Source organism: Arachis hypogaea, chromosome 7 (assembly GCF_003086295.3).
Source record: "Arachis hypogaea cultivar Tifrunner chromosome 7, arahy.Tifrunner.gnm2.J5K5, whole genome shotgun sequence".
Lineage (NCBI taxonomy): Eukaryota > Viridiplantae > Streptophyta > Magnoliopsida > Fabales > Fabaceae > Arachis > Arachis hypogaea.
Window position 1 is genome coordinate 77,247,181 of NC_092042.1, and position 24,666 is coordinate 77,271,846.

Genomic DNA, 24,666 nt, shown 5'->3' on the forward strand with positions numbered 1-24,666 from the left:
TAGCTTTCCTTGAGAACATACATCACAACAAAATTCACTAGATTTAAGAATCTTCTAGTTTTTTAGTGAATATTTATGGGAGTTTTCAACAATTGTCTGCATCATGGTTGTTCCCGGATGACTCAATCGGTCATGCCAAATTATAAATTCATTTGGCTGATAAACTTTGGGTATGGTATGTTATTCAATGGCACTAATTTTAGCGTAATATATTCCAGATGAAAGTGAGGGTAACTTTTCTAATATAACATTTTTATTTAAATCATGAGTTATGATACATAAGTACTCATGATTTTCCTCATTCATTATTTCAATATGATATCCATTTCGGCGAATATCTTTAAAGCTCAATAAGTTCCTTAGAGACTTAGTAGATAATAGTGCATTATTTATTATGAATTTTGTTTCTCCAGAAAACAAGATTATAACTCTTCCGAAACTTTTTATCACATTGCCTGAACCAATAATAGTATTAACATATTCTTCTTTTGGTATAAGATGTGTAAAATATATATTACTTTTGAAGATGGTATGCGAACTTGCATTATTCGCAAGGCAAATATTTTCATTATATATCCTTACCATTTTCTTCAAAAACAAATAATAATAATAAAATGAGTAGTAGTACATGCACAGTAAAATTGTATTTCTGATTGAAATTATTTTTCACTGTACATAAAATTGTTATATACTAAAAATTTTATTATTATTACTATTATTATTATTTTAAAACTTGACACATTTAATGATTTTGAAATTCTTAAACATAAACATTAATATTTTATTAAACATTATTTATATACATCATACTTGAAATTCAAAGTATAGAAAATAAAACTTAACAAGAAGTTTTTTACATTATTTATTTACATGATTACTTAACAAACCCACACATTAAATTTTTCCATCATTGATCAAATGACCAATATTTCCTTTAGGATCCTCAAAGAAATCAGATACATTATAATGAGTGGTGTAATTTTCATCAACATCCTTTGAAACAAAATTGTTTCCTTCCTTTGTCACCCTTTTTCAAGGATGCTTGATAAAGATCAACTAAGTGCCTTGGGGTACGACAGGTGGGGTACGACAGGTATGCGACCACTAACCCTTTCCACCACAACGGAAACATTTATCCTCTATTGGTTTATTTTGCCTATTGTTTCTTTCTTTATCCCACTTCTGGTGAGATCCTTTTTTGTGAACATAATTTTTCTTTCATCCATAATTTTTCTTTTTATCAAAACCTTGCCATTCACCTCTTTTGGGTTAATGATTTCCTGCATTTGCTTCAGAAAATGGGGCGGCGTCAGTTGGGCGCATTTCATGATTTTTTAAAAGCAACTCATTATTGCGTTGAGCAACAAGAAGGCAAGAAATTAGCTTAGAATATTTTTAAAATTTGTTTTCTCGATACTACTACTGCAGGAGCACATCCGAGGCATGGAAGGTCGAGAAAGTTTTCTCTAACATATCATTATCTGTTATCTTTTTCCTATATAATTTCATTCGTGAGGTAATTTGAAATATTGCTGAATTATATTCATTTATGGATTTAAAATTCTGTAGACGCAAGTTCGTCCACTCATATCAAGCTTGAGGAAGTATCACTGTCTTTTGATAATTATACATTTCTTCAAGGTTTTTTCACAGATCTGTAGGATCTTTTAGTATGAGATATTCTTTTTTCATTCCTTCATCAAGATGGCGACGAAGAAAAATCATGGCTTTGGCTTTATCTTTCTGGGAAGCATTATTTTCAACCTTAATGGTATCTCCAAGATCCATTAAATCAAGATGGATTTCAGTATCTAGTATCCCTGATAAGTAATTGTTTCTAGATATATCAAGAGCATTAAATTCAAGATGAGAGAGTTTTGACATAATAAAAATTTATTACCTTAGTCTTTCTAAAATTTAATCAGAGTCTCGTGTTGATAACGTGCTGTAAAATAAATAAATAAATAAATAAGAAAGAGGTAATAAATATAAAATAAAAAAGTATAATTAAATAACTCTAATAGTAATATTTACCACAATTATTATCTCAATATAATAGAGACGATTAATATATTTATTAATATTATATATATTGTAAACTTAAAACCCACAAAAAAATAGAGAAAAGAGAATTTAGATTAATGTATAGAGACAGAAGAATATTTTGTTATTGTTGTTTGTCATATGCCTCAAACTCTCCTTCTATTTATACTCGTACAAGATTTCTCTTTCTTAAACTTCATAAAGTTTATTCTCTTTTGAGAATATTAAACCGCTTATCATAAATAAACATCCACCTAAGCGTACTTATCACAACATAAACTTAATTAGTTACAGTAAAACAAATAAAAGCTTCTCTCTAACATCATAAAAAAAAAAAGAAAAAAGAAATGCTCCCTTCCTTCGAATTTACCCGCCCGTATTTTTATCGACTACGGTCATTAGTGCTAGGATTGACTGTAAGTCTAAACGATAATTGGTTCAAAATATAGCTCTGATTGCATAGAAGATACGAGAGACAGGAGAGAAGAGAAACTTGCTTAAAGGGAGGGAGAAAATTATACAACATAACTTAACTACTCTATATTTTTATTTCGGTAATTATATCTAACATTTTTAAAAAATTTTAAAATATCCTAATATTTAATTTAATTTTAATTTTAGATAAATACTTAAGATTTTTCAAAATTTAATTGATACAAAAATAAAGATAAACAAAAAAATGAATTAAAATTAAATAAAAAAGATATATTAAAATTAAAATTCAAATAAAAATGATAGCTTAAAATTGAATAAAAAAAATTACTCAATTTTTTATCTAATTTTTTCATGTAATAAAAAAGGACTCCTCAACTTAACTTATCCACACCATAATTTGGGAATTAAATCGAAGGGACTCCCTTAAATTTTTATTCAATTTTCTGATGCAACAAGAGATACTCATTCAACCTCACTTGTTCATACCATAGTTTCATTACAAAACTAAAAAAAAAGAATTTTTACACCTCTAATCACTTAGTATGACGACTACAATAATTTAGAAGGTATTTATAATCTTTTATTTGATTAAAACAAAGAAACCCTAAGTCCATAAATATAAAGTCCAATTTAATAACTAAATAAACAAAATCAAATTACATCAAATTAAATTGAATATTTTATAAATATAAACTAATAACTTCTAAATAATACTTAACTTTTTATATCACGAACACTTGAAACGTGCATCATTCTTCTCCTCATAAAAAAATTTGTCCTTAAATATTATAGGTGGAAAAAAAGTATATAAAAAGGACAAATACAAAGAAGAATTTTTTCATTTTCTTTTTGTATATTTTTTTGTATTGTATATATTTTTTTTAATGAAGAAATCAATAAGAACGACAAAACAATAATAAGACCCAAACATGAAAAACAAGGACGACAAGAGCATAAAGAAACACGACAGACACTGAAACTCTTTTTTTATATACAAGAAGAATAAATATAGATTAATAATGATTAGTCTAATACCTTAAATCTAATATCAAATGATACGAAAAAAATTAATGATGAGTAAGAAGATAAGAATTGAAATAGAAAAAGATGAAATTGAAATTAAAAATAAAAAATAAAAAATAAAAGAATATGTTGAAATTGAATACAAAGAGAATCATTGTACTTTCTATCTAATTTCTTGATGTAACAAGAAAGGAACATCTCAACCTAACTTGTCCACATCATAGTTTGAGAATAGAATCGAGAGACTCACTCAACCTTCTACCCAATTCTCCTATTTGACAAGAGAAATTCACTCAACCTCACTTGTCCATACCATAAATTTATCACGAAACCAAAAAGAGGTTTGACACTCCTCTAATTTCTCTATATGACAACTACAATAATTTAGGAGGTATTTATAACCTCTTGTTAGTTTAAAACAAAGAAAATTCTAAACCCACAAACATAAAGTCTAATTTAGTAACTAAATAAATAAAATAAAAATACATCAAATTAAAATAAAGATTCTAAAACATAAACTAATAATTTCTAAATAATACTTGACTTCTTCGTATTATGTACATTTGAAGCATGTATCATTCTCCTCATTTTCAAAACAAATTCGTTTTCGAACCTTGTAGTTAGAAAAAAATATATAAAAAAGGACAAATACAAAGATTTCTTTTTTTTTCTTTTATATTTTTTTCTTTTTTTTTTTGCAATGTATGTTTCTTTTAACAATAAAATCAACAAGAATGATAAAATAATAATGAGATACAAATACAGAAGATAATAATGACAGGAGCATAAAGAAGGACGCGAGAGACATTAGAATTTTTTTCTTTGTATTCAATTTCAATCTATCCTTTTTATTTCTATTTCAATTTCAATTTATCTTTTTTAATTTAATTTCAATTCATATATTTTTGTTTATCTTTTTTTCATACCATTTGGTATCAGATTTTAGGTATTAGATTAACTTTATTAATCTATATTTATTTTTCTTGTATCCTAAAAAAAGAGTTCCAGTATCTCTCGCATCCTTCTTTATGTTCTTGTCGAACTTGTCTTTCATGTTTGTGTTTCATTATTAGTTTGTCGTTCTTATTGATTTTATTATTTATAAAAAAAAATAAGAAAAGCATTCGGTGCAAAAAGAAAAGAAAAAACAAAAGAAATAAAAAATATAAATTATCTTCTTTGTATTTGTTTTTTTCATATATTATTTTTTTAACTACAAAATTTGATGTCGAATCTTTTTTGAAGAGAAAGAGAATGATACGTACTTTAAATATTCGGATATGAAGAGTTCAAATATTATTTAAAAGTTATTAATTTCTATTTTTAGAATGTTTAATTAGTTTGATGTATTTTAATTTTTTTTATTTAATTACTAAATTAGTCTTTATGTTTATGGACTTAGGATTTATCTTTATTTTAGCCTAATAAAAGGTTATAAAAATCTCATAAATTATTATATTATCATTAAGTAATTAGAGGTGTAAAATTTTCTTTTTTGTTTCATGATAAAATTATAGTGTGGACAAATGAAGTTGAGTGAATATTTCTCTTATTATAGCAAAAAATTGAGTAAAAGGTTTAGTGAGTTTTTTCGATTCAATTTTTAAATTATGGTGTGGACAAATTAGATTGAGAAGTCTCTTTCTTGTTTTATCAAAAAATTAGTTAAATAAAAGTTAAGTGATTCTCTTTATATTTAATTTCAATTCATATTTTTTTGTTTATCTTTATTTTTATTTTCGTAACATTATTGTTTTTTTACTATTATTTTTAGTCATTAATTTAATTTATTTAATCTAATAATTTGACAACATATTTTTAAATATTAATAACAAAAAAATAATAAATTTTGATAGCTTTTATCAAATTTTTCCTTTTAATTTTATCCTTAGATAAAATCCTAATTTTAGCCCTCCATTTCAATTTAACTTGAAAATTCTAATCTAACTCCAACGCGCATTAGCCTCACCTTCCATAATCTCATCCTTCTCCTCCGTCCCCATGAGAAACAACGTTAACAACCACCACCTACATATCCCCAACGCCACTACATCATCTACACAGCTCAACAAACTTGTCTTTGAAATCCAAAATTATCATCATCATCATCAACATCATTTAGATTTTTTGAAAAAAAAGAAAATAAAATAAAAACACAAATTGATCGAAAAGAGATATCGAAAAGGAAGGGGAGAGAGAGAGAGAGTAGCAGTTCTGTTCGCCGTCGAACCAGCTACCACCATGAGCTGACGCTACTGCATTGTCGAGTTGTGTCTACCTCTATTTTGCTCGTCAGAATCTACTCCGCGTCACCGTTCTCTTGTATGCCACTTTTCGGCTCACCCTTGCCTTTTTCCTCTGCTTTCTTGCCGCCTCTCCCTGTGATATTGTTGCATTGTTCTCCTCCGTGTAGGGTGAAGATTGCAATGCCAATGGTGGTCATAGTGATTGGTGGAAGAGGAAAACGGGAGGGAAGGCAGTGGTGATAACTGATAAGGGGATGACGTGGGAGGTGATGTTGGTGAGTAGTGGGTTTACATTAGATAGTGGGGTGCTTGGTGGAAGGTGAGAAGGAAATGGGTGGGATGGTGAGGGATTAGGGTTTAATTTAAGATTATTGAGTTGGATTAAATTGGAGTTAAAATTAGAATTTTGATAAGAGTAAAACTAAAAGAAAAAATTCATTAATTATTGATTATAAAAAAATTGATTGTAGAAGACTCAAGTAGAATTAAAATTTATTTAGAATGTTCAAAATAATAAAATAGAATTTAGTAAAATGTTAAAAATAATTTAAAGTTTTTTTAAAAGGTGATTGCTACGGTACGATGATAAATTAATATGTACCGATACGTTTAAGATATGGACAAATAACAATAAGCCATGTGGAATTTATTTTCCACGTCAGCATTTAATTTTTTCTTTTTTAAATATATAATATATCACCACTTTTACTAAAACACCCTTTTAATTAAATAAAAATAAAAAATAAATTTTATTTAATTTTAATGAAAAGACTTAAACATCCTTCCTTTATTTGATTAAACAAAAATATCCTTTTAAATTAATCAAATTTTAAAATTTAATTAATCTTAATTTTATAATTTCAAATAATTGAAACAACAAAACAAAAACACATTAAAAAAATAAAAAATTAAAATTATTCTTTTCATCTATGTTAAATATATTAAAAAAATAAAAAATCAAAATTGTTCTTCATCTTCAGAAACCTCCTCGTTCAGCTATGAAGGTTTCAGTCTTCCTCATCTTCTCTCCTCTTCCTATCCTCTCTCTGTCTCTCTCTGCTCCTCGATCTCTCTCATCTGTCTCTCCTGGTCAGGGTTCACCGCCAATGGCACGAGGCCCGCCACCTCCGATGCCGCCTGGGCAATTTGCACCACCCAGGCCCGGTGGTGGGCCTCCACAGCCTTTCCCTGTTCCACCACGGTTTGGGCAGCAGCCTATGGGTCCTCCACCACCTGGTCAGATAGTGAGAGGGCCTCCTGCTCCGCCAAGGCCGAGGATTCCCGCCCCGTCTCCGCCTCGTCCTGGGATGCCTCCTCCACCTGGCAGCAGCGTTCCGGTGTTCGGACCTCCTCGCCCAGGCATGCCTCCTCCACCGAACCCACAAAACCAGCAACAGCAGTAGTGGTAATGAACTAGGTAATTTCTTATTTTTTTTTTTCTTCTTCTATTTTGATTTGTTTCTGATAACTAATATAGCTTGTGTCTTATGGTTATCTAGCATAATTTGTGTAGGATTATATTTTTCTTTTTGTTTCTGTCTAAGATTGTGATGTCTTGATGGACGAAGAGTGGTCATGGAAGTTCATGAAATTAAGATACGATGGGAATTTGCAGTTTTGAAATAAAAATGAAATTGTTCATCATGTATTTTGGTATTATGATTTGTAGGTATGTTAGAATCTATCACTAGAAGCAATTAGCTGCAGACAAAGAAGACAGTATTTGGCATATCATAGTCATACTCATAAACAGTTTATGAGTTTACTTTTGGATATAGGGTATAATCCTAATAAATCATTTTGTTAGTTTATGATTGAGTAATAGAAGGAAATCAGTTAGTTGGTATGAAGTTTATTAGTATAATGGTAGCAGCAACTTACATGAGTTTTGTGATAAACCTTTTGTCTTTCACTTGTACCTTTTTATATGTGGGTTTATTTATAGGGAATTTCTATGGATTTTCTTCCTTTGTGTTTGTGATTTGACTATGAATCCTGCTAATTGAATTAGGTAGCCTTCATTGTCAAATAATTTTGGTTTATTTAAATAATAATGTAGCTAATTTGAACTATCTATGGATGTCTTTACTATGAATAAACTATCTATAGATGCTTTTGTTCTCCCCCAAAATGAAATACACTGTCTCTCACTCTTCATAGTTGAGCTGAACCCGTGACCATGTATCTTAGATTTCAGTTTTCATTTTATTCTCTTATTCACTTATCCATAGCCATTGAAGTTGTTATTAATTCCAAGGTCAAACTCGATACCTCCTGCTGAAGATTCTCGTTTATCCTCAAGTCTGGATTCATTCCGTGGTTTTCATGCAGGAGTGTAGTCAGCACAACTGTTTAGCTTTATTTTGGGCATTTCAATGCTAGTCAATGGTATTTTGCTAATAAATAACGGAATAAAATTTACTTGGTTAATATTTTTGTCTCTCTGTGGATGACAAATAACAGGAATTTGGATTCTCTAAAGTTTAAATTTCACTTTAGAGGGTAAAGTGTGATCTCTCACCATTTATTTCATAAGTGGGGCCAAGAAAAAAATATGAGAGAGAAATCATTCAATAATGAGAGATTACACTTTACTCTCTAAAATGAAAATTGAAAATTCAGAGGATCCAAATTCAATAACAAAATCAAAAGAGAATGAGAGGGATGGGGTGGGGGGGAAGATAATTAGAATAACTTAGTATACTTCTGTCACATATGTTCCCGTTTTCTGTCGAATATATTTCATTGCCTTGCATAAAACAGATTTTCAGAACAAGCATGTTTTGTAGGATGTGATTAAACTTGTCACATCTATTTGGTATAAAGCTAATGTTCTTTTTAGAGGACTTTCCCACTTAAACATGTTGAGATTTGTAAGCTACACGGCATAGAAAGCACTTTAAATCCCCCCTCTCTCCCTCCTCTCTCTCCTTTTTTTTTCCCATGATCTTCCATAGAGGATCTCTTACCATCCATTTCCTTTTATTATCTTCTCTCATTCTTAATCATATTCTTTTTTATAGAAAAATGCATTTCATTAATCAAATAATAGAAATTATTGAAGCTGAATTAACTGATTGACCCCTTAGACTACATATTTGGAATATAAATTAAAGAGTGATTCTAGGTAACCAACCTTTTTTGGCCAACATCAGCCAACTTTTTTAAAATTATTTTGTTTATCTTAAAATCTAGACGCTAACTCGTAAATCTTTAACCTTAAATCCTAAATTATAAACCTAAACACTAATGTTGGCTAACTAAAAGGTGGTTCTCTATACTTTCGTTAAATTAAAACATGATACAGATTGTATGTATCGTATGTTTTGTTTATCTCATTTTGGTTGGGTACTTTTACATGAGCTGAATAATTTGGTATTAATATTATTATACGAGTAGTACATTCTATTCATTCTATATAAAAGTATTAACCACTAGTTAGAAGTGGGGCTGTCACCTGGTGTTCTCCGTGACCAATCTGTTATTTAATTGTACGGTCATATCCATTGAATTATGTGCCTCTGATTTTTTCTATCTGCATTTTCAGCAACCTTTATTTTTTGCTGACATGTTAACATTACTTTCAGCCAGTTCACTGGTTATTGTAGAATCTGTGGGCTAAATTTTTTATGAAGAAATTCATTTTTTTGTATGGTTACTAGTTACAACTAATTTATTAAATCTTTAACTTGGATTTGTATTAGCATCTTGTAGTTCATTTTTGTCTTATCTGCTCTGACCTATGGTTAACTAGCATCCCTCATTTTGTCTCTATTAAACAGAGATGTTTAAATTACTGTGCAGCTAAATTCGAGTTGTTATTGTTGGTGCTCTAAAGAATTGAAGATTTGGACCTTGGACATGTGCATGTTGCAAACCATCTTGTAGTTAAACGGTGATTGTTGCTTGTACAACCTAGATCATTCTCTTGTTAGGGAATTTTTTAAAATGTGTTGATGAGAAGTTCTATGTTAGAAAATCATGTTTTCGGGGAGGTTATGCTATTGCAGCGTGAGCATTAGACTTATAAATCAATTGTGTAGATTGTCAAGAAAGGAACAAAAATATGATGCCGGATTGCAAAGACAGTGTACTGATTTGTGAGTGTAGGACCAATCTGTGACCCCCATATATTTCTGATTACATAATATACTTATGACTTGGGTAATGTTGAGCAATCTTTTTAGCTATCTACAATTATTAGATAAAGGATAGCTAGTGGTTCAAATAAAACGTTCCATGGATAATTTAAATAGAACAGTAAATGTGCTATTTGTTTCACCAAACATTTTCCCCATTTTACTGGAAAACATTCATAACTGGAAAATTTTGTAATCAGAACTTGCTTATTCTGTATGTAAGAGATCTCAACTAACATAATTATACAACTTTCCTTTACAAGATTAACAACTCTAATACATATACAATTTTTCATCAAGCTGTGTCAGCCATGGATGGTATTTCAAAATCTACTTGGAATATCTTTCTTCTGATTTGAGCTGTTGGATTCTTTGCCATAGTCTACGCCGGTGGTCATGAATTTTCCAAAGGCCATGTCCCAATATAACCGTTGAGTATATGCCATGTGTGATAATGGGAGCTAGAATGTTATTTGTCTGTCACATAACCATTGCCAATTAGTTTATCCTTGAAACTATTACACAAAACCGAAAAATATTTTCAGAAGATTATATAAAATGTAAAGCTAAGAAGATTACTTGAATCCATTCAAAACCCAAGTAGAGGGCAAGAAGTCCTTCAAGAAGAGGGGAATATATCTTTTTCATTTGGCGCTTCTCATACCATGCTGCAAACCGAAAGCAGACAGTGCAATCAGACTCATGAAACAGATATAATAAGTAGAAACTGCTTAATCAATGACTAGTAGATATTATATCATAGAGAAACTTTATAACTTTATGACTTTATTCCACCACTTTCTGAACCAAATGAAACTTTGTTCAATCTATGAATCTATGAACTGATTCTAATGCTTTGCTGCAGGGATAAGTAATTGAACCTTCAAACAGCTTTTTCAAATCTTGACGGCCCGAGCGAGATTGCAAAACAGGTGCCACAACATAAGTGGGATCTGAAAGAAGTAAACAAATAAGCAAGAAATCGTTAAGCAAGCTTAAAAACAAAATAAGTCAATACAAAGGGAAAACATGTTGAAGGGCAATAAGAAGAGGACCTTTGGGCGAGGCAGCCACATAATACAGAGAACCAGTAAGAACAGCTGTGAGTACAGCTGCAAATGCTTGCGCAAAAGGTACAAACGGAGGCAATATCCCTGTCTATAATTTTGAAAATAAATCACCATTTAGCCACTGGAATGAAAACTTTTGCTTTGGATACTTGTAATAAGTAGCCCTTGTCAGATGGTATAACTGAAAAAGGAATAGTAACTTGAGCAATAGGTTCTTGGTAGGAACTCGCGTCAACAACTTCTGTAAATCCAAAAGCTTTTGCTGCGGCAACAACAAACACAATAACAAGTAATGAACCAAGGATTGTGCTAGGTGAAAAAACAATATTCAGATCGATTTCAGGACTGATTTTGGCACCTTTTTCACACTTATGTGGATTCTTATCCACGCCAATTATTCGAGATGCTCCCCTTAGTTTTGCACCTTGTGCAACCTAATTAAAGGAGAATTCATAAATTATCTTGTAGTTTGGAAATGATAATTAGTAATCAATTGAGAACTGAAAAGTTAAGATAGACAGAGTTGTTCGCTGCACTTACAGAAAGGCCAACAGTTCCGAGACCAAATATCACCCCAGTTGATCCTTTTGTCACATTAGCAACATTCCATGCTGCGCCTAGACCTTCCATGAGTGACATAATCAATCATAAACCAAGAATTTATCAATGGAATTAAGAGTTATGAATTCATCGAAGCAAGGCAGCAACTAGAGTTTAGTGGGCACTCTAATATTACTTTTAGATCAAGACTATACTCTAAGAAAATGCATGAAATGCCACTTTGATTCTAGACATATTATGTTTCAATACATGAAATACCACATATAAGAACCATTCCCAACCCAAGCAAAATGTGAACTTCTAAGTTTAAGTTAAGCAATCATTATTTCAGGCATTCAATAAGCCCAACAACACATGAAGTCAGTATTTTGTATTAACAACTTTTGAAGAGGCAGTAGCTATGTATGAGCGTGAGAATCCATCAACCCAGTTAAATAGTTTCCAGTAAGTATCAGAACAAGAAAATTACAAATACAAGAAATAGAAAGCCTAAGATCATTATGAAACTATACTTACTTTTAAATCATGTGAAAGTTTTATATTTTCTTCAAGATCGCTTTTTCTTTTGGCCAACTCATTAGATGCAGCTGTGATGGCTTCATTTTGCTTGTCATTGACTGCCTAATAAACAAAAAATATGTGAATTTGGGAATTGTAGTTCAACAAACTGCTGAAAGATAACCATAAATAACAAAGACATCAATAGTGATTTACTGAGTGAAACATAATAGATTAGTGAAAGACACACATATGAGCTGAGTAACTTTACCTTTTTTCTCTGATCAGGTAGCATATTCAAAACTGAGCATAAATGAACCTTTAATTATTTAACCAAAAGCTGCATCAACCAGCCCCTTCTCTCGGGTATAATCTAAATCACTCGAACTCCCACTTCTACTTCAAAATCCCAGAAAAAAGGGAAAACCAGAGTTGCACTAGAACTCCCGCATCAAGAGGGAATGATCAAAATGCAAAAGATTTTGGTAACAATGAAAAAGGCAATAACCACTTAGCATTTTGGTAACAAAAGGCAATAAACTCTTAGCATTTTGGTAACAAAACAAAAGATTTTTCAACTGAAATAAAAAATAACGGCAAGTGAATGGACTAAACAGCATAAAGACAAAAAATTCACAACCACCTTCTTATGCAAGGAAACAGGCAAGCATTGTTTATAAGCCTAAACCAGTACAAGTCATGTGATGATAAATAAATATTTGAGCCTTAATCATTTAAAGAATCTTTACAACTCATGAAACAGCTTGAGTTATATGAGAAAGTGGCAAGAAATTTAACTTTGTTAACCAAAATATTCAACTTCTTGGCAGTTATTTCTCTTAATAACTGCATGGAACTGCTATAGAGCTTTCTTTGACATGAAGCTAGCAGAGAATTTGATAAGTAAATAACTCAATTGGAACTTCAAATTGCATAAATTAAAAATATAATATATAGATTATAACTCTATGACTTTTTGTTGTTGATGATATCATTCAAAAGTCCAGCCCATGTATTGCTATCACGGGGTCCACTAGAATACGACGAGACATGCGAAAACTGAGGATATGATGTAATTCCGGTAGTAGAAGGATATTGGTTGAAGTACGCCATGCCATTTGGAACAGGATGAAAAGGAATAGGGAGGACTCCACCATAAGGTTGATAAGGAAGGACCACTGGATAATGATGCATAGGATACTGTGGCAATCCTGGTATCTTGGTTGTGGCTGCATCTGGAACTTCGGTCGCTTCTATTCCTGATGTGTTGGTCTTAGCTTTTAATGTCTCTTCACTTAGACTGATTTCTTCGGTCTAAACATAAATCACAATTTTTAAATAATTACAATACAGAATTTATGCAAAGTTTTTGTCTCACTCGCCATTAAACTCTCGGTTGCACTTATGGTATTGGATTAATATAATTTAAATTCAAACTAATACTTTAATTTTCCTTCTTGAATTATCTAATATAAATGATTAGATATGCAAAATGTTACCTTCTGTCGATTTTTTTTGCCATTTGCTCTAATCTTCGGTGTCTCTGTCAATTTAGATACAGACTTCTTGCTTCCATAACCCTTGAATTTTTTGTAACAGAATAATAAGAAATAATATAAGCACTACGAGAATAATATGTTGCAAATTTGAATTGAAATGACAATAAATTTGATAGATGGTATAACATGGACAAGTGCTTACTTTAAAATTATTTTTATTGTGCACGGGTGTATTTTCTACTGATTTTGTGTTATGAGAGGGAGTCCGTTTATTGGCATCACATTCTTCAACCTGCTAAAAAAAATTTTAAAAATTGCTCAAAATATAGCATTATTTAATAGTTCTGCGAAAGACACTAAAATAATAGGTAAGCATAAAGTATATCCTTAAGCAAGGCATTATATTAATACCATTGGTTCATCTTCAGCATTTGAGTATTCGGCGGGGGAGTCATCCTTGGCGAGTAATGGACATGTCCTAACGAAATGCCTGCCTGACTTACAATGCGAACATCTTCGCCTCTTTTGCCCTTTTGGAACCTTTCTTGGAGCCCCTTTTGACTTCACAACAGCTGGATCACCGATTAGCGCTGAAGTGGGGGAAAGCCTCGCTTGTGCATCACCTTTATTTTGCACCTTTGAAATTAGCTTAAGTAACTCACCTGAGATTTCCCTATAGTTTGCTGAATTTTTGGAAGAAATATCACAAAGCTTCCAACAAATAGATGCCATTGCACCGCGTCTAAGTGTGGGCGCTATATCATCAGCGGCGTCTTGCTCGCCAATTGAGCATATAAAATCACTCTTTGCATCTCTTGTCCATCTTTTCAGGATAAGAGATGTAGGGACGCAATTTGCATTGCGATGCTTCAAGACCCCAAAGATGTGGGAGCACGGTAGTCCACGAGTCTCAAATAGCCTGCACTCACACGCAAACAGGTCCTTGTCTTTATTGTAAGACACTTTAAATTCCCATTGCTGATTAAAATACTCACTCGTGCTGTACTCAACAATGTCTCCACTGTTTGGGCATTCAGTCACATTTAAAGCACCTGCTGCTTCTATCTCATCTTTCACAAGTTTAAAAATATTTCTAGTATAAAGTTTAGCAGCTTGTTTCTCAAAACTTTCCAAGCACGTAGTCAAAACAGGAAACTTATAAAAGGTGTCAAAGTCAGCAGTAAGATGGTTATTTCGGTAATGCCTTAGTACTTCACTAAATTTATGCATGAATTCAAGGAGACTGGTTTTACTGTCAACATAGTTCTTCAATAATGAATGAATTTCCTCACACTGTGATGTAGTACTTATGCGGCCAAAGAAGTGCTCCCTCAAATATGCGGTAGCCCACTTCATTCTGTCATTATAAATGACCTGGACCCATTCATTCTCGGCAAGTCCGTATTTGGATATGATCTCATTCCATCTCTGTTCAAATATTTTTACGGTAAATTGTCCATACAATAATACACTAAAATCATCCCAAAAATGCTTATTTTTTATATTCTGTACCGCATTACGATGGAGATGCCATGCACAAAGGCGGTGTGGTATACCAGGAAATACTTCTAAGATAGCCTCTCTCATAGGACGGTCTCCGTCTGTCACAACGCCTCCGGGTAGTTTTCCTGACATGATTTCCAAAAATTCCTTCAGTGCCCACTTGAAAGTTTTGGACTTTTCATCTGAGAGCAGAGCGCATCCAAAGATAGTCGTCTGGCCATGGTGGTTGGTCCCTGAAAATATGACTAAGGGCTTGTTGTATACATTTTTCTTGTAAGTGGTGTCAAAAGCCAGTACATCGCCAAAACATTCGTAATCAACAACGCTTTCTCCATCAGCCCACACCAAATTATCCAACCTACCATCCTTTAAGGTGAACTTTCCTAGAAATAATGGGTCACTATCTGCCTTAGAAAACAGATAGGCCAACGCAGCAAATGCATCACCGTCTTTCACTTTGCCACGCCTAGTCTTACTAATGTGGTTATGTAAGTCTTTGCTAGTAAAACCCACTTTATCATATCCACCTTTTTGGGAAACCATGTAACCCATTATGTGGCAAGTTTTAACACCACATGCTCACAAGCTGTCTGCTTGTGTTTTATCGGCCTCATCAAGCCCACGATTCACGGCAATAAGATGTATGTACTTAGGTGGACACAGTGGATGATTGTGTTCACTCTCAAAGACACTGACTTTCCACTTACCCGTTCTATAGTGACGAATGAACCGAATCCTCGCCTTGCAGTTGACACGAGTAATTGCCCTATGCTCCCTTTGCCGATTGTCCCTTTTAAGGTGCTTCCAATGTCTTTCTCCTGCTTTATTGCAAACCAACTGTCTTGTATTAATGTTGCCATTAGCATCCACCGTCTTCAAGTCTTTTCGGGACACAAATCCATAGCACTTGGCATATTTGGCATAAAATTCACAAACTTGAGATTCTGTATCAAACGCCAATCCCCATATGTCTTCGATGGTCAAATCAGTTATCAACTTTTCCAAACCACCAGCATTAATTATATCTGCCTCTGCTTCATCTACAGTTACATCCACCATATCATCACTTTCGTCAGAACTACACTCATACTCAACACTTAAATCCTCAGATTGATCACCATCCTTATACGACTCTTTGCCATCATTCTCCATGACTGAACTTAAAATTTTAACATGTTAGGTACTAACTAAATTCTAGGAGAATGGAATAGGCAAAATGAATTAAACTTTTTTTTAATTAAAATTATTGGTCAATCAAATCCTATGAAACCTAAGAGCTATTAGTGCATAAGAGTGTTAAAACAGTTTTTCATACTTAAAAAAATTCGAAGAAACATGTGGAAGTCTAAGCTCAACTTCTAGGTGTTTTCACAGTTTTCTTAGTCATCCATTGCATTTTCTCAACAAGTTCAATTCAATTTTCTTCTGAATTTCTTGAATTTCTGTGTGTGATTGATTTTCCCTTTTTTGCTTTCAATTTCCCATTAGTTTCTTATAAAGTAAATTCCTTTATCATGTGTTTCCCAGTTACGGTTTACTACTTGTGTAACTGATTATTCTTTTCTTTTCTTTTTTCGTACAAAAAATCCAGTTTTCTATGAATATGATTATGGAAAACAGAAGCTTAACATCATTCAATTGTTAGGAAATATGGCTTCGGGCAAAGATGAGACAAAAGTAGAATTCTGAAAATAAGGCAACATTTCTTGTGAAATTGACTGCATTTGTTGTTGTTAATTACTTAGTTATCTTTTGTAACAGTACTGTCCAGGAGAAGATGGCAGAAACCGAGTTTTTATCACCAGTGGTGAAGTCTCTAACAAGAGATGCAGAAGAGAGGAGGGAAGTAGTGGGACTGCTACTAGAACTCTTTGATCTTCCTGTAGTTCGAGGGCAAATTGGAAGAATTCAAAGGTGCATTGTAATGTTAGAATGATCTTCCTGCTTGAGGTATAAATCACTCAAGTTGTCAAACAGCTACCATAATAATTGAAGCATAGAAGACATTTGTTTGCTTTATAAGCATTGGAGAATAATCTGAGTCTGTCCATATCAATACTAGAGGGGAACAAAAAAGGAAATATTCTTTTTTCTAGTGGAAATTTGTATTATTAAGGGTCTTTTTTAATACCTTACTGTAAGTTTTTGTGCTCTTGTCATGTTTGGGTCACATTGATTTTTGTTGATATAAGTACTGTAACATTGCTTTGTCATGTACCAACAGAGGGAGAATTCTTCTGTGTATTATTTTTCTTGTCTATAAGATTTTTTGTGTGTAAAGAAGATTAGTTACTATATTGAAAGGGATTTTAATTTTAGTCCACATCTTCTCTATTTGTGTGTAAAGAACATTAGTTACTATATTGTTTCTATCTTACCATTCCTTTTATTTTAAATCATTTCTAATATAAGGCCCCTAAAAAGAAATTGGGTTTGGCTACCAGTCAACCAAGTTGGTGTTGGGGGACATTTTCACTTACAAGTCAGCAAGGATATTCAGCTTAACAATTTCAACAAGCATATTCAACAGTTTCATATTTCAAGCTTTCAACAAGGATATTCAGCTTAACAATTTCAACAAGCATATTCATATTCATAACAGCAAGTCAGCAAGAAGTGCAGAAAAAAAGTAAGTTTACAACTTACAAGTGCAATGCAGAACAGATCGGGTGTAATGCATTTGACAGAACAATCATTAAACTTCAAGTGCAGAACAGAGCAGAAGCAGATTACAGAACTGGAGCTTACCTGTTTGACAGAGTCACAGAGCAGAAGGGCGAGGCAACGGCGAGTTCGACAAGAAAAGCAATGGCGACTGGGCGAGGGCGACGGCGCTGGAACGGCGAGTTCGACTGCGCGGCAACGGCGAGTTCGCGGGTGGCGAGTCTGTATCTGTCCTATTCCTACTCCCTTGGTTGAGTCGGTTCCTTCAGAGTTCAGACCGGCGGTGAGACGAAGAGGATGACGGCGGGGGGCTGGGGGCTGGGTGAGTGAGGTGAGGCGGACTGGCGGAGGGCTGATAGGGTTAGGCTTAGGCGCCGTTAGGGTTGGGGGGGAAAGGGGAGGGAAAGTGGAAACTGGGGTCGGGTAGGGGTGGGGATTGGTAGCCCGTAGGGCTTTTGTTCTTTGTTTTTTTTTTAAATAAACCAAAACGACGTCGTTTTGGAAAAGGAATAAAAGAAAAAATTTTAATGAACCGGTCGGTTAACCAGAAACCGCCGGTTTTCCGGTTTTCATCAAAACCGGCCGATTCAACTCGGTTCAAAACGGATCTCTTCCTTATCCGGTTACATCACTCAACCGGACTGGTTCTAGGTCCGGTTCACCGATTTTTCGATCGAACCGGTCGGTCCGGTCCGATTCTTACAACTATGGCTCCAGCACTTGCCTTTCTTCTTCTTTTATTTTTTCTTTTTTATATTTTTTTCTTAAAAACTAGACGGTTCTATCGGTTCATTGGTTAACCGCCGGTTCGACCAGTTATTTGCCAGACGGTTTCTAGGCTTATTTGGACCGGTTAGTTGACTGGATCCCGATTAATTCGGTTGAACCGGTCAATCCGGTTCGAGCAGTCGATTCGAAAACCGTTTGCAGAACTTGGCGTTTTTCAATTATTCCAAAAATTCGTATAGGTGACGGTTCGGTTCGACCGACCAATTCTTGGCCGGTCCGACGGTTCAATTGTGGTTATTGAGATTGGGGGTTTTAACATTTGTCTGAGTTGTTTTTTGTAGCGGTTCATGGTTCAATCGGTTCAACCGGCTAGTCCAAACCGATTTTCAAAAGATAAATTATAACCATTCTCTCATGTTTTTATTTTAAAATGCTTAATACATTTTAGTATCAAATTTTCAATTAAGCTTACAACACATAAGTGGTTCAAGGAATAAAAATGCTAGAGTGAAACTTAATCTTCACCTAAATTCAACCATAATCGAACGAAAGATAGAAACATTAATTTTCAACAAGAGTCCATAAAAATATAGTGCATAATAATTTTTTAAGTAAAAGAGATGAAACTAACAAGTCTTAGTAGTTAATATAATCTAAACATGACTACATAACAATTACGATTATTTAATTTTTGTTTGACTCCTTTTGTTTATACTTATTGTAATTCCTGGTAGCATATTCAATGACATTACGCAGCATCAAGTTGTGGGGCCTTAGAATCAAATCCAACGCAAGTCGCATCCTTGTACCATGATTAACCTGAAAAATATAAGTATTTTAGGTTACCAACAAAACCATACACATTAGCAATTGTAGTAATTTTTTTCTAGCAAAAGAAAATTACATTTATTGTATAACTATACGTCTTCCTGTAGTTTGTCATCCAAGTTGCCACCCATACCCCACAATCATTGCTGTGTTAAATAAGACGTGGTTAGCTTATGCAGATAAAAATTTGAAAGAGGAAAACACAAATACAGATATTCCTTACGAGTCAGGAGCTTGCTCTCCTATTTCTAGCATATCCACAAATGCAAAATCAAGTATCCTTGGCCTGAACGGAGTGTTGTATTTATAGAACGAGTCATACTTGAGCATATCTTCCAGATATTTTGCCTATTTATATAGGAAAAAAATTAAATAAAGGACAATATTTGAAACCTAAAAAAATGTCATAAAAGTGAAAATGGGGAAAGTTAATTTACCAGCTTTACTATACTCGATCTCTTTTGCTCTTTATTTGTAGCAATCGGTAGGGAGTCTAGCAGAATTGTTTGATGATTGCACAAATCAAAAACAACCAGATACCAATGTGTGTTGTTCTCGTTGACAGGTAAAAAAATCTAATACCAACTTTCATGTATTAGAATATTACTAGATACATTTTTTTAAAGGTATATATCAGTTCATAAATATAAATGCAATTAAATAATAAAAAAAATTAAAAATACAATAAATTATATACCTTTTTTAGACCTTCATCAACTTTTTCCATAAATTCTTTTTGATAATATTTCAACAGAACTTCAATTTTGGTATCACATTGCAGTATGAATTGCTGAATTTAATAGTTAGGGACTAAGTCAGTGACACCAATTAAGTAATAAGATAAAATAAATAAAAACGATAACAAGCTTGAAGAAGACATTGCGTACCGAAAACACAGCTGGCAAATACCAGTGTGTTTGACATCCTATTTCTTTCTCCTGCATGGTTAGCATAGTAGCCACCAAATCTAACACATATGTGGTAAATAATAAATATATTAGGAATTAAAGTATGCTAGAGATAGCAGTTTAATTATGCACTTACATCCCCATGTACCCGCTCCTTGGGAATTAATGACTTGAAATTGTCACGAGTTCCGCTAAATTTGTTTGTTGTCACCAAATACTCATCACTACAAATACGAATCACATTAATATTGAACTATTTTTTTAATATTTAGTATATAGATAATGAGATATTTAACCTTCGTTTATTTGGTGCAAACACATAGGTTGCCATTTTAATATCTAAGTCATCCAAATCCATGTATGCAGGAGGCTTAAATAAAATCGGAATCCACTGCAAAAAAAAAAAAACAAAAAATTGGTGAGATCACTAAGTTATGTAACCGTAGAGGATTCATGCGAATGCCTGAGATATGAGAACTTACAGATGGCCATTCAATTCTTCGTTTATTGTGCTCGATATTTTCTTGGTGTAGGGTAGGCATGCTAATAGAATATCCACTTGGTGTACTCTTTTTTAAGAGTGTCTTTTGCTCCTCAGTTACAGATTTGTGTGAGGTCCCTGGTGGAGTTTTTTATTTTTTGAAAAGTTGTCTTTAGTGGAGGCAGCCTTCACACTAACCTTATTTTCAGACAAATGTGAATTCCAGACAATTCTTCTCTTGGCCGTATATATCTTCTTATTGCGTACACTTGTCTATTTTGATGCCTTTTTATTTGTACCAGAGTCAGACGGATGATGTTGTGGAGACTTTAGCAGTTTAAGAATTTCATCTGTATCTCTTGGATTACTAGATTTAGAAGGATATAAGAAAGTAGGAGGCTGAAAATTTGTGACAGTTGGACCTACAATAAATGATGGTGGGAATATGTTGTATAGTGATGGATGCATGGTTGTCGGATATTGGTTAGAATATACTGCAGCAGTATAAAAGCCAGGGTAGATAGAATACAAAAATTGGGGCATGTGTGGTATATGGTTCAAGTACGAATAATGTAAGAGTTGGTTATCAATAGCATTAATGCTAACATCTCTTGTGTCTCTCTTGTAATCTCTGCGTTGAGGTGATCCGGATGATTTTCGCTTACCCATATCAAACACTCAAATATATATGTAACACAATTAAAATTATAATGTGAATATAATTTGCTAATGATATGCTGAGGAGTGTTCTTATATATATACAAAAATTTTGTTTGTTTATTCTTTATTATTGAAAAATATCTTTCAAAGGATTTTATTGTTATATATATATATATATATATATATATATATATATATATATATATATATATATATATATATATATATATATCACTATATATTATATAATATAATTATAAAGAATGTGTATCTATGATTGTAATTTAAAAAGATTTACTATTTAAAGTGGATATTATTTTTTTATAAATAATTTAAAATAGATCATATTATTCAAATTTATTATTTTAACTTGATATTATAATGTACATGCTAAAGATCTTATAATGCGAAAGGCTTTGCCTATTAATACATAATATTTATTAATAAATATTTAATTTTTTTAAAAAAATCATAACATTACCAAAACATGCTAATTTTAATTTTATTATTCTATATGATAATAAATAGGTAATATTTAATAATAGTTATATAGTATTTTCAAAATTATATATTATTGTAAATTTATTATTTTTATGTCGAAATTATTCATAACAGATATTATTATTTAATTTTATTATTCAACGTGACAATAAATATGTAATATTTTGGAAAAAATACTCTAAAAGATCGTTAGGAAGACTTAATTATTAAAAATGACCTTTAATACCAAAATTATTAAGAAGGACCAAATCTTTTTATAATATTTAAGAAGAAAAACCAAATCTTTTTATAAGAAGATAGATATATTCTTAACTATTTTTTATTTATCTTGTATAATCTTTAATATATGCTATTTGATTTACAATGTAACGAAGATATTTATGAATATTCACTTGGGATTAATTAGTTATTTAATTAATAAAAATTACTGAAATTTTAAGAGAAATAAAGTTTATCAACATAAAAATTATAAAAAATAAATAAAAAATAATTAAAGATATATTTATCTCCTTATAATAAGATTTGATTCGTTTTCTTAAATATTATAAAAAGATTTAATTCGTTTTCTTAAATATTATAAAAAGATTTGGTCTTTTTTAATAATTTTAGTATTAAAGATCTTTTTTAATAATTAAATCTTCCTAATATTCTTAAATATTAACGGTCATTTAGAATAATTTTTCCTAATATTTTTAAGTTACTGAAAATTTACTTTGTTTATTAATACATGATTTAAAATAGATATTATTATTTTAGCTTATTTTAACTTATAACTCTACGTAATACTAGTATTTAAATTTGTAATATTGATTTAGATATAATATTGATTTTGATGGAATATATGATTTACTTATAAATAATATAATTAATGTGATTTATGTTGATTATAAACTAATTAGATTATCAATAATTAGAATGAATATTTGCATTTAATATAGATTTAGCGTAAATTGATATATAATAACAACTCTCTTTTATCATTGTATGTATTTTTATTCTGAAACACATAACACTACAAGCTAATTACAATGGTAAGAACGCGAAGAAATAATCGAGCTACTTCTGTTGAGGCAAGTTCTATTCCTAACATGAAGATCTGTCAAGAGCCAACTAAAATTCTGAACAAGTACGTACTATTTTTTTTTGGTTTCTTGTATTATAAATTTATTCTAAATGATCTTGTATAATTTGTTAATAATGAGTATATTTATTTACATATTTCATTAAAAGAATAAAATAAAAATTATGTTAATTCTTAAAAAAAAAAAAGAAACAAATGCTGCCACTATCCCCTCCCCCTTCTTTCTCCAAAAGGAGACCAAACCCAACCCTAAAAGGTAAAAACTCCATTAGAGCAGCTATCCATCCTCACCATTTAACACCTCCTGACGGGGCATCTCCTCCATCCCCATTGGTCCTTCCAAAACAAACCTACTTCTGTTTTATTTTCTTCTTTTTCACTCTGGCGCAGCATTGTCCACTGGGGAAAAGTAACTGGCTAATGGGAGACATGTTCCACGTCTTAGCTTCGACCTCCCAGTCACAGCACAGACATGCCTGACTAACAGCCTTGTTCCGAGAGTCTAAAGAACCCCCAAACAAAGTAGCCTCAAGCTCCTCTCCTCCTTCGTTCAATTTCCATTCTTGAACCAAACATTAATTTTTCTTCCAATGCTTCTCAGCCTAGTGCAGCACTTTCTACTCCCACATTACAAATCTTGTTGGCCCCCCTGTGCTAAAGCAAGTGAAGAACAAGGAAATGCATGAGAAATACATCAATCCAACTATTTCCCCCTCCTCCTTCATTCAATTTCTTTGAGTATTCTTATTTTTCTGAGGTAATTTCTTTGATTGTTGATTGTTATTAACAGGAAGAATTGTTGATTTTTGTTTTTGTTGAGTTAATTACTATTGCTTTTTTTCAAATTTCAGAGTTAGTTTTTTACTTTGATCTGAATTTTTGTGCTATTGATCTAAATCTCGAAATTTTGTTCTCAGTTAGTTGTACATATTCTTCATGTTAATTATATTTTTGTATTCTTTTATGTAAAAGCTATATGGACTTGGGTTTTTTCACATTGAATAAAATGAGATTTTGACCCTGCATGCAATGTTCTAATATTACAGTGAACCCAATCCATCATTGAAGGACAGAGTGACTTTAGACTCATTAGCTAATTCTGTTGAGCAATTGACCCAAATAGTCCAATCTCTTGTTCAACGATTGGAAAATAATGTCAGCTCTCCCTCTAAGGTGTTTAAGGTCTTTGGTTCCGATTCTAAGACTCTTAACCAACAAAGTAGTGCGTCGAATAATTCATTGTTGCTATGGTGTATTGAAAAGGCCAAGACAGATCTGTCAATTGCTAAAAAAAGGAGAACAGATTCACTTGCTCCAATCGATATTCCTGGATTAGAGCTACCTAGTGTGAGTACTAAGTAATAAGTAGTTTATTATTATTGTTATTATTTTTTTACTAATAACAGTTTTTCTTATATATTTAGTGGGTGCAAGTCTGTTTTAGACCAACAGCTTCAATGGGTTTGAACGAAACTGAACTTGCAATTGCAGCATACTTGTATGGTAATCATTTGATGGATAAGTAAGTAAACTCAATTAGAATTTTATTTGTTAACGGTGTTGTTGATTTGTTTAGCTATTTTTATTTATGTTAAATTATCTTTGGCAGCTACAAGGAGGATATAGTAATTTTAGAGTTTACAGCTCGCAGAGATGTATTCAGGAGCTTGATGCCAGAAAAGCCAATCGTTTCTCTTGTGCTAGACTTAGTAGCAGATATGATGAGCATACATTTGACCAGAGAAAGTGGTTATTGGTTTTTACCCACAACTTTTGCGGTAAGTATTTAGGAGTGTA

At 32.1% G+C, this 24,666-nt stretch overlaps 1 protein-coding gene, 1 long non-coding RNA gene and 1 other non-coding gene across 3 annotated transcripts; 1 reads left to right on the forward strand and 2 right to left on the reverse strand.

Moving 5' to 3' along the window:
- Nucleotides 1-4,803: 4,803 nt before the first annotated feature.
- LOC112703545 (uncharacterized) lies at nt 4,804-9,915 on the forward strand. The gene is made up of 2 exons (XR_003811229.2): nt 4,804-7,164; nt 9,552-9,915. It is a non-coding gene; the product is annotated as an uncharacterized protein (transcript).
- An 852-nt stretch (nt 9,916-10,767) lies between these two features.
- Nucleotides 10,768-12,267, reverse strand: LOC112703546 (uncharacterized). The gene is made up of 5 exons (XR_003154640.3): nt 12,034-12,267; nt 11,497-11,579; nt 11,315-11,390; nt 10,942-11,218; nt 10,768-10,839 (listed from the first exon to the last, which is right to left on the reverse strand). It is a non-coding gene; the product is annotated as an uncharacterized lncRNA (long non-coding RNA).
- A 3,329-nt stretch (nt 12,268-15,596) lies between these two features.
- LOC112701631 (protein FAR1-RELATED SEQUENCE 5-like) lies at nt 15,597-16,169 on the reverse strand. The gene has a single exon (XM_025752371.1). It carries the CDS (start codon nt 16,167-16,169, stop codon nt 15,597-15,599), a length of 573 nt encoding a protein of 190 aa, XP_025608156.1.
- Between the last annotated feature and the right edge of the window lie 8,497 nt (nt 16,170-24,666).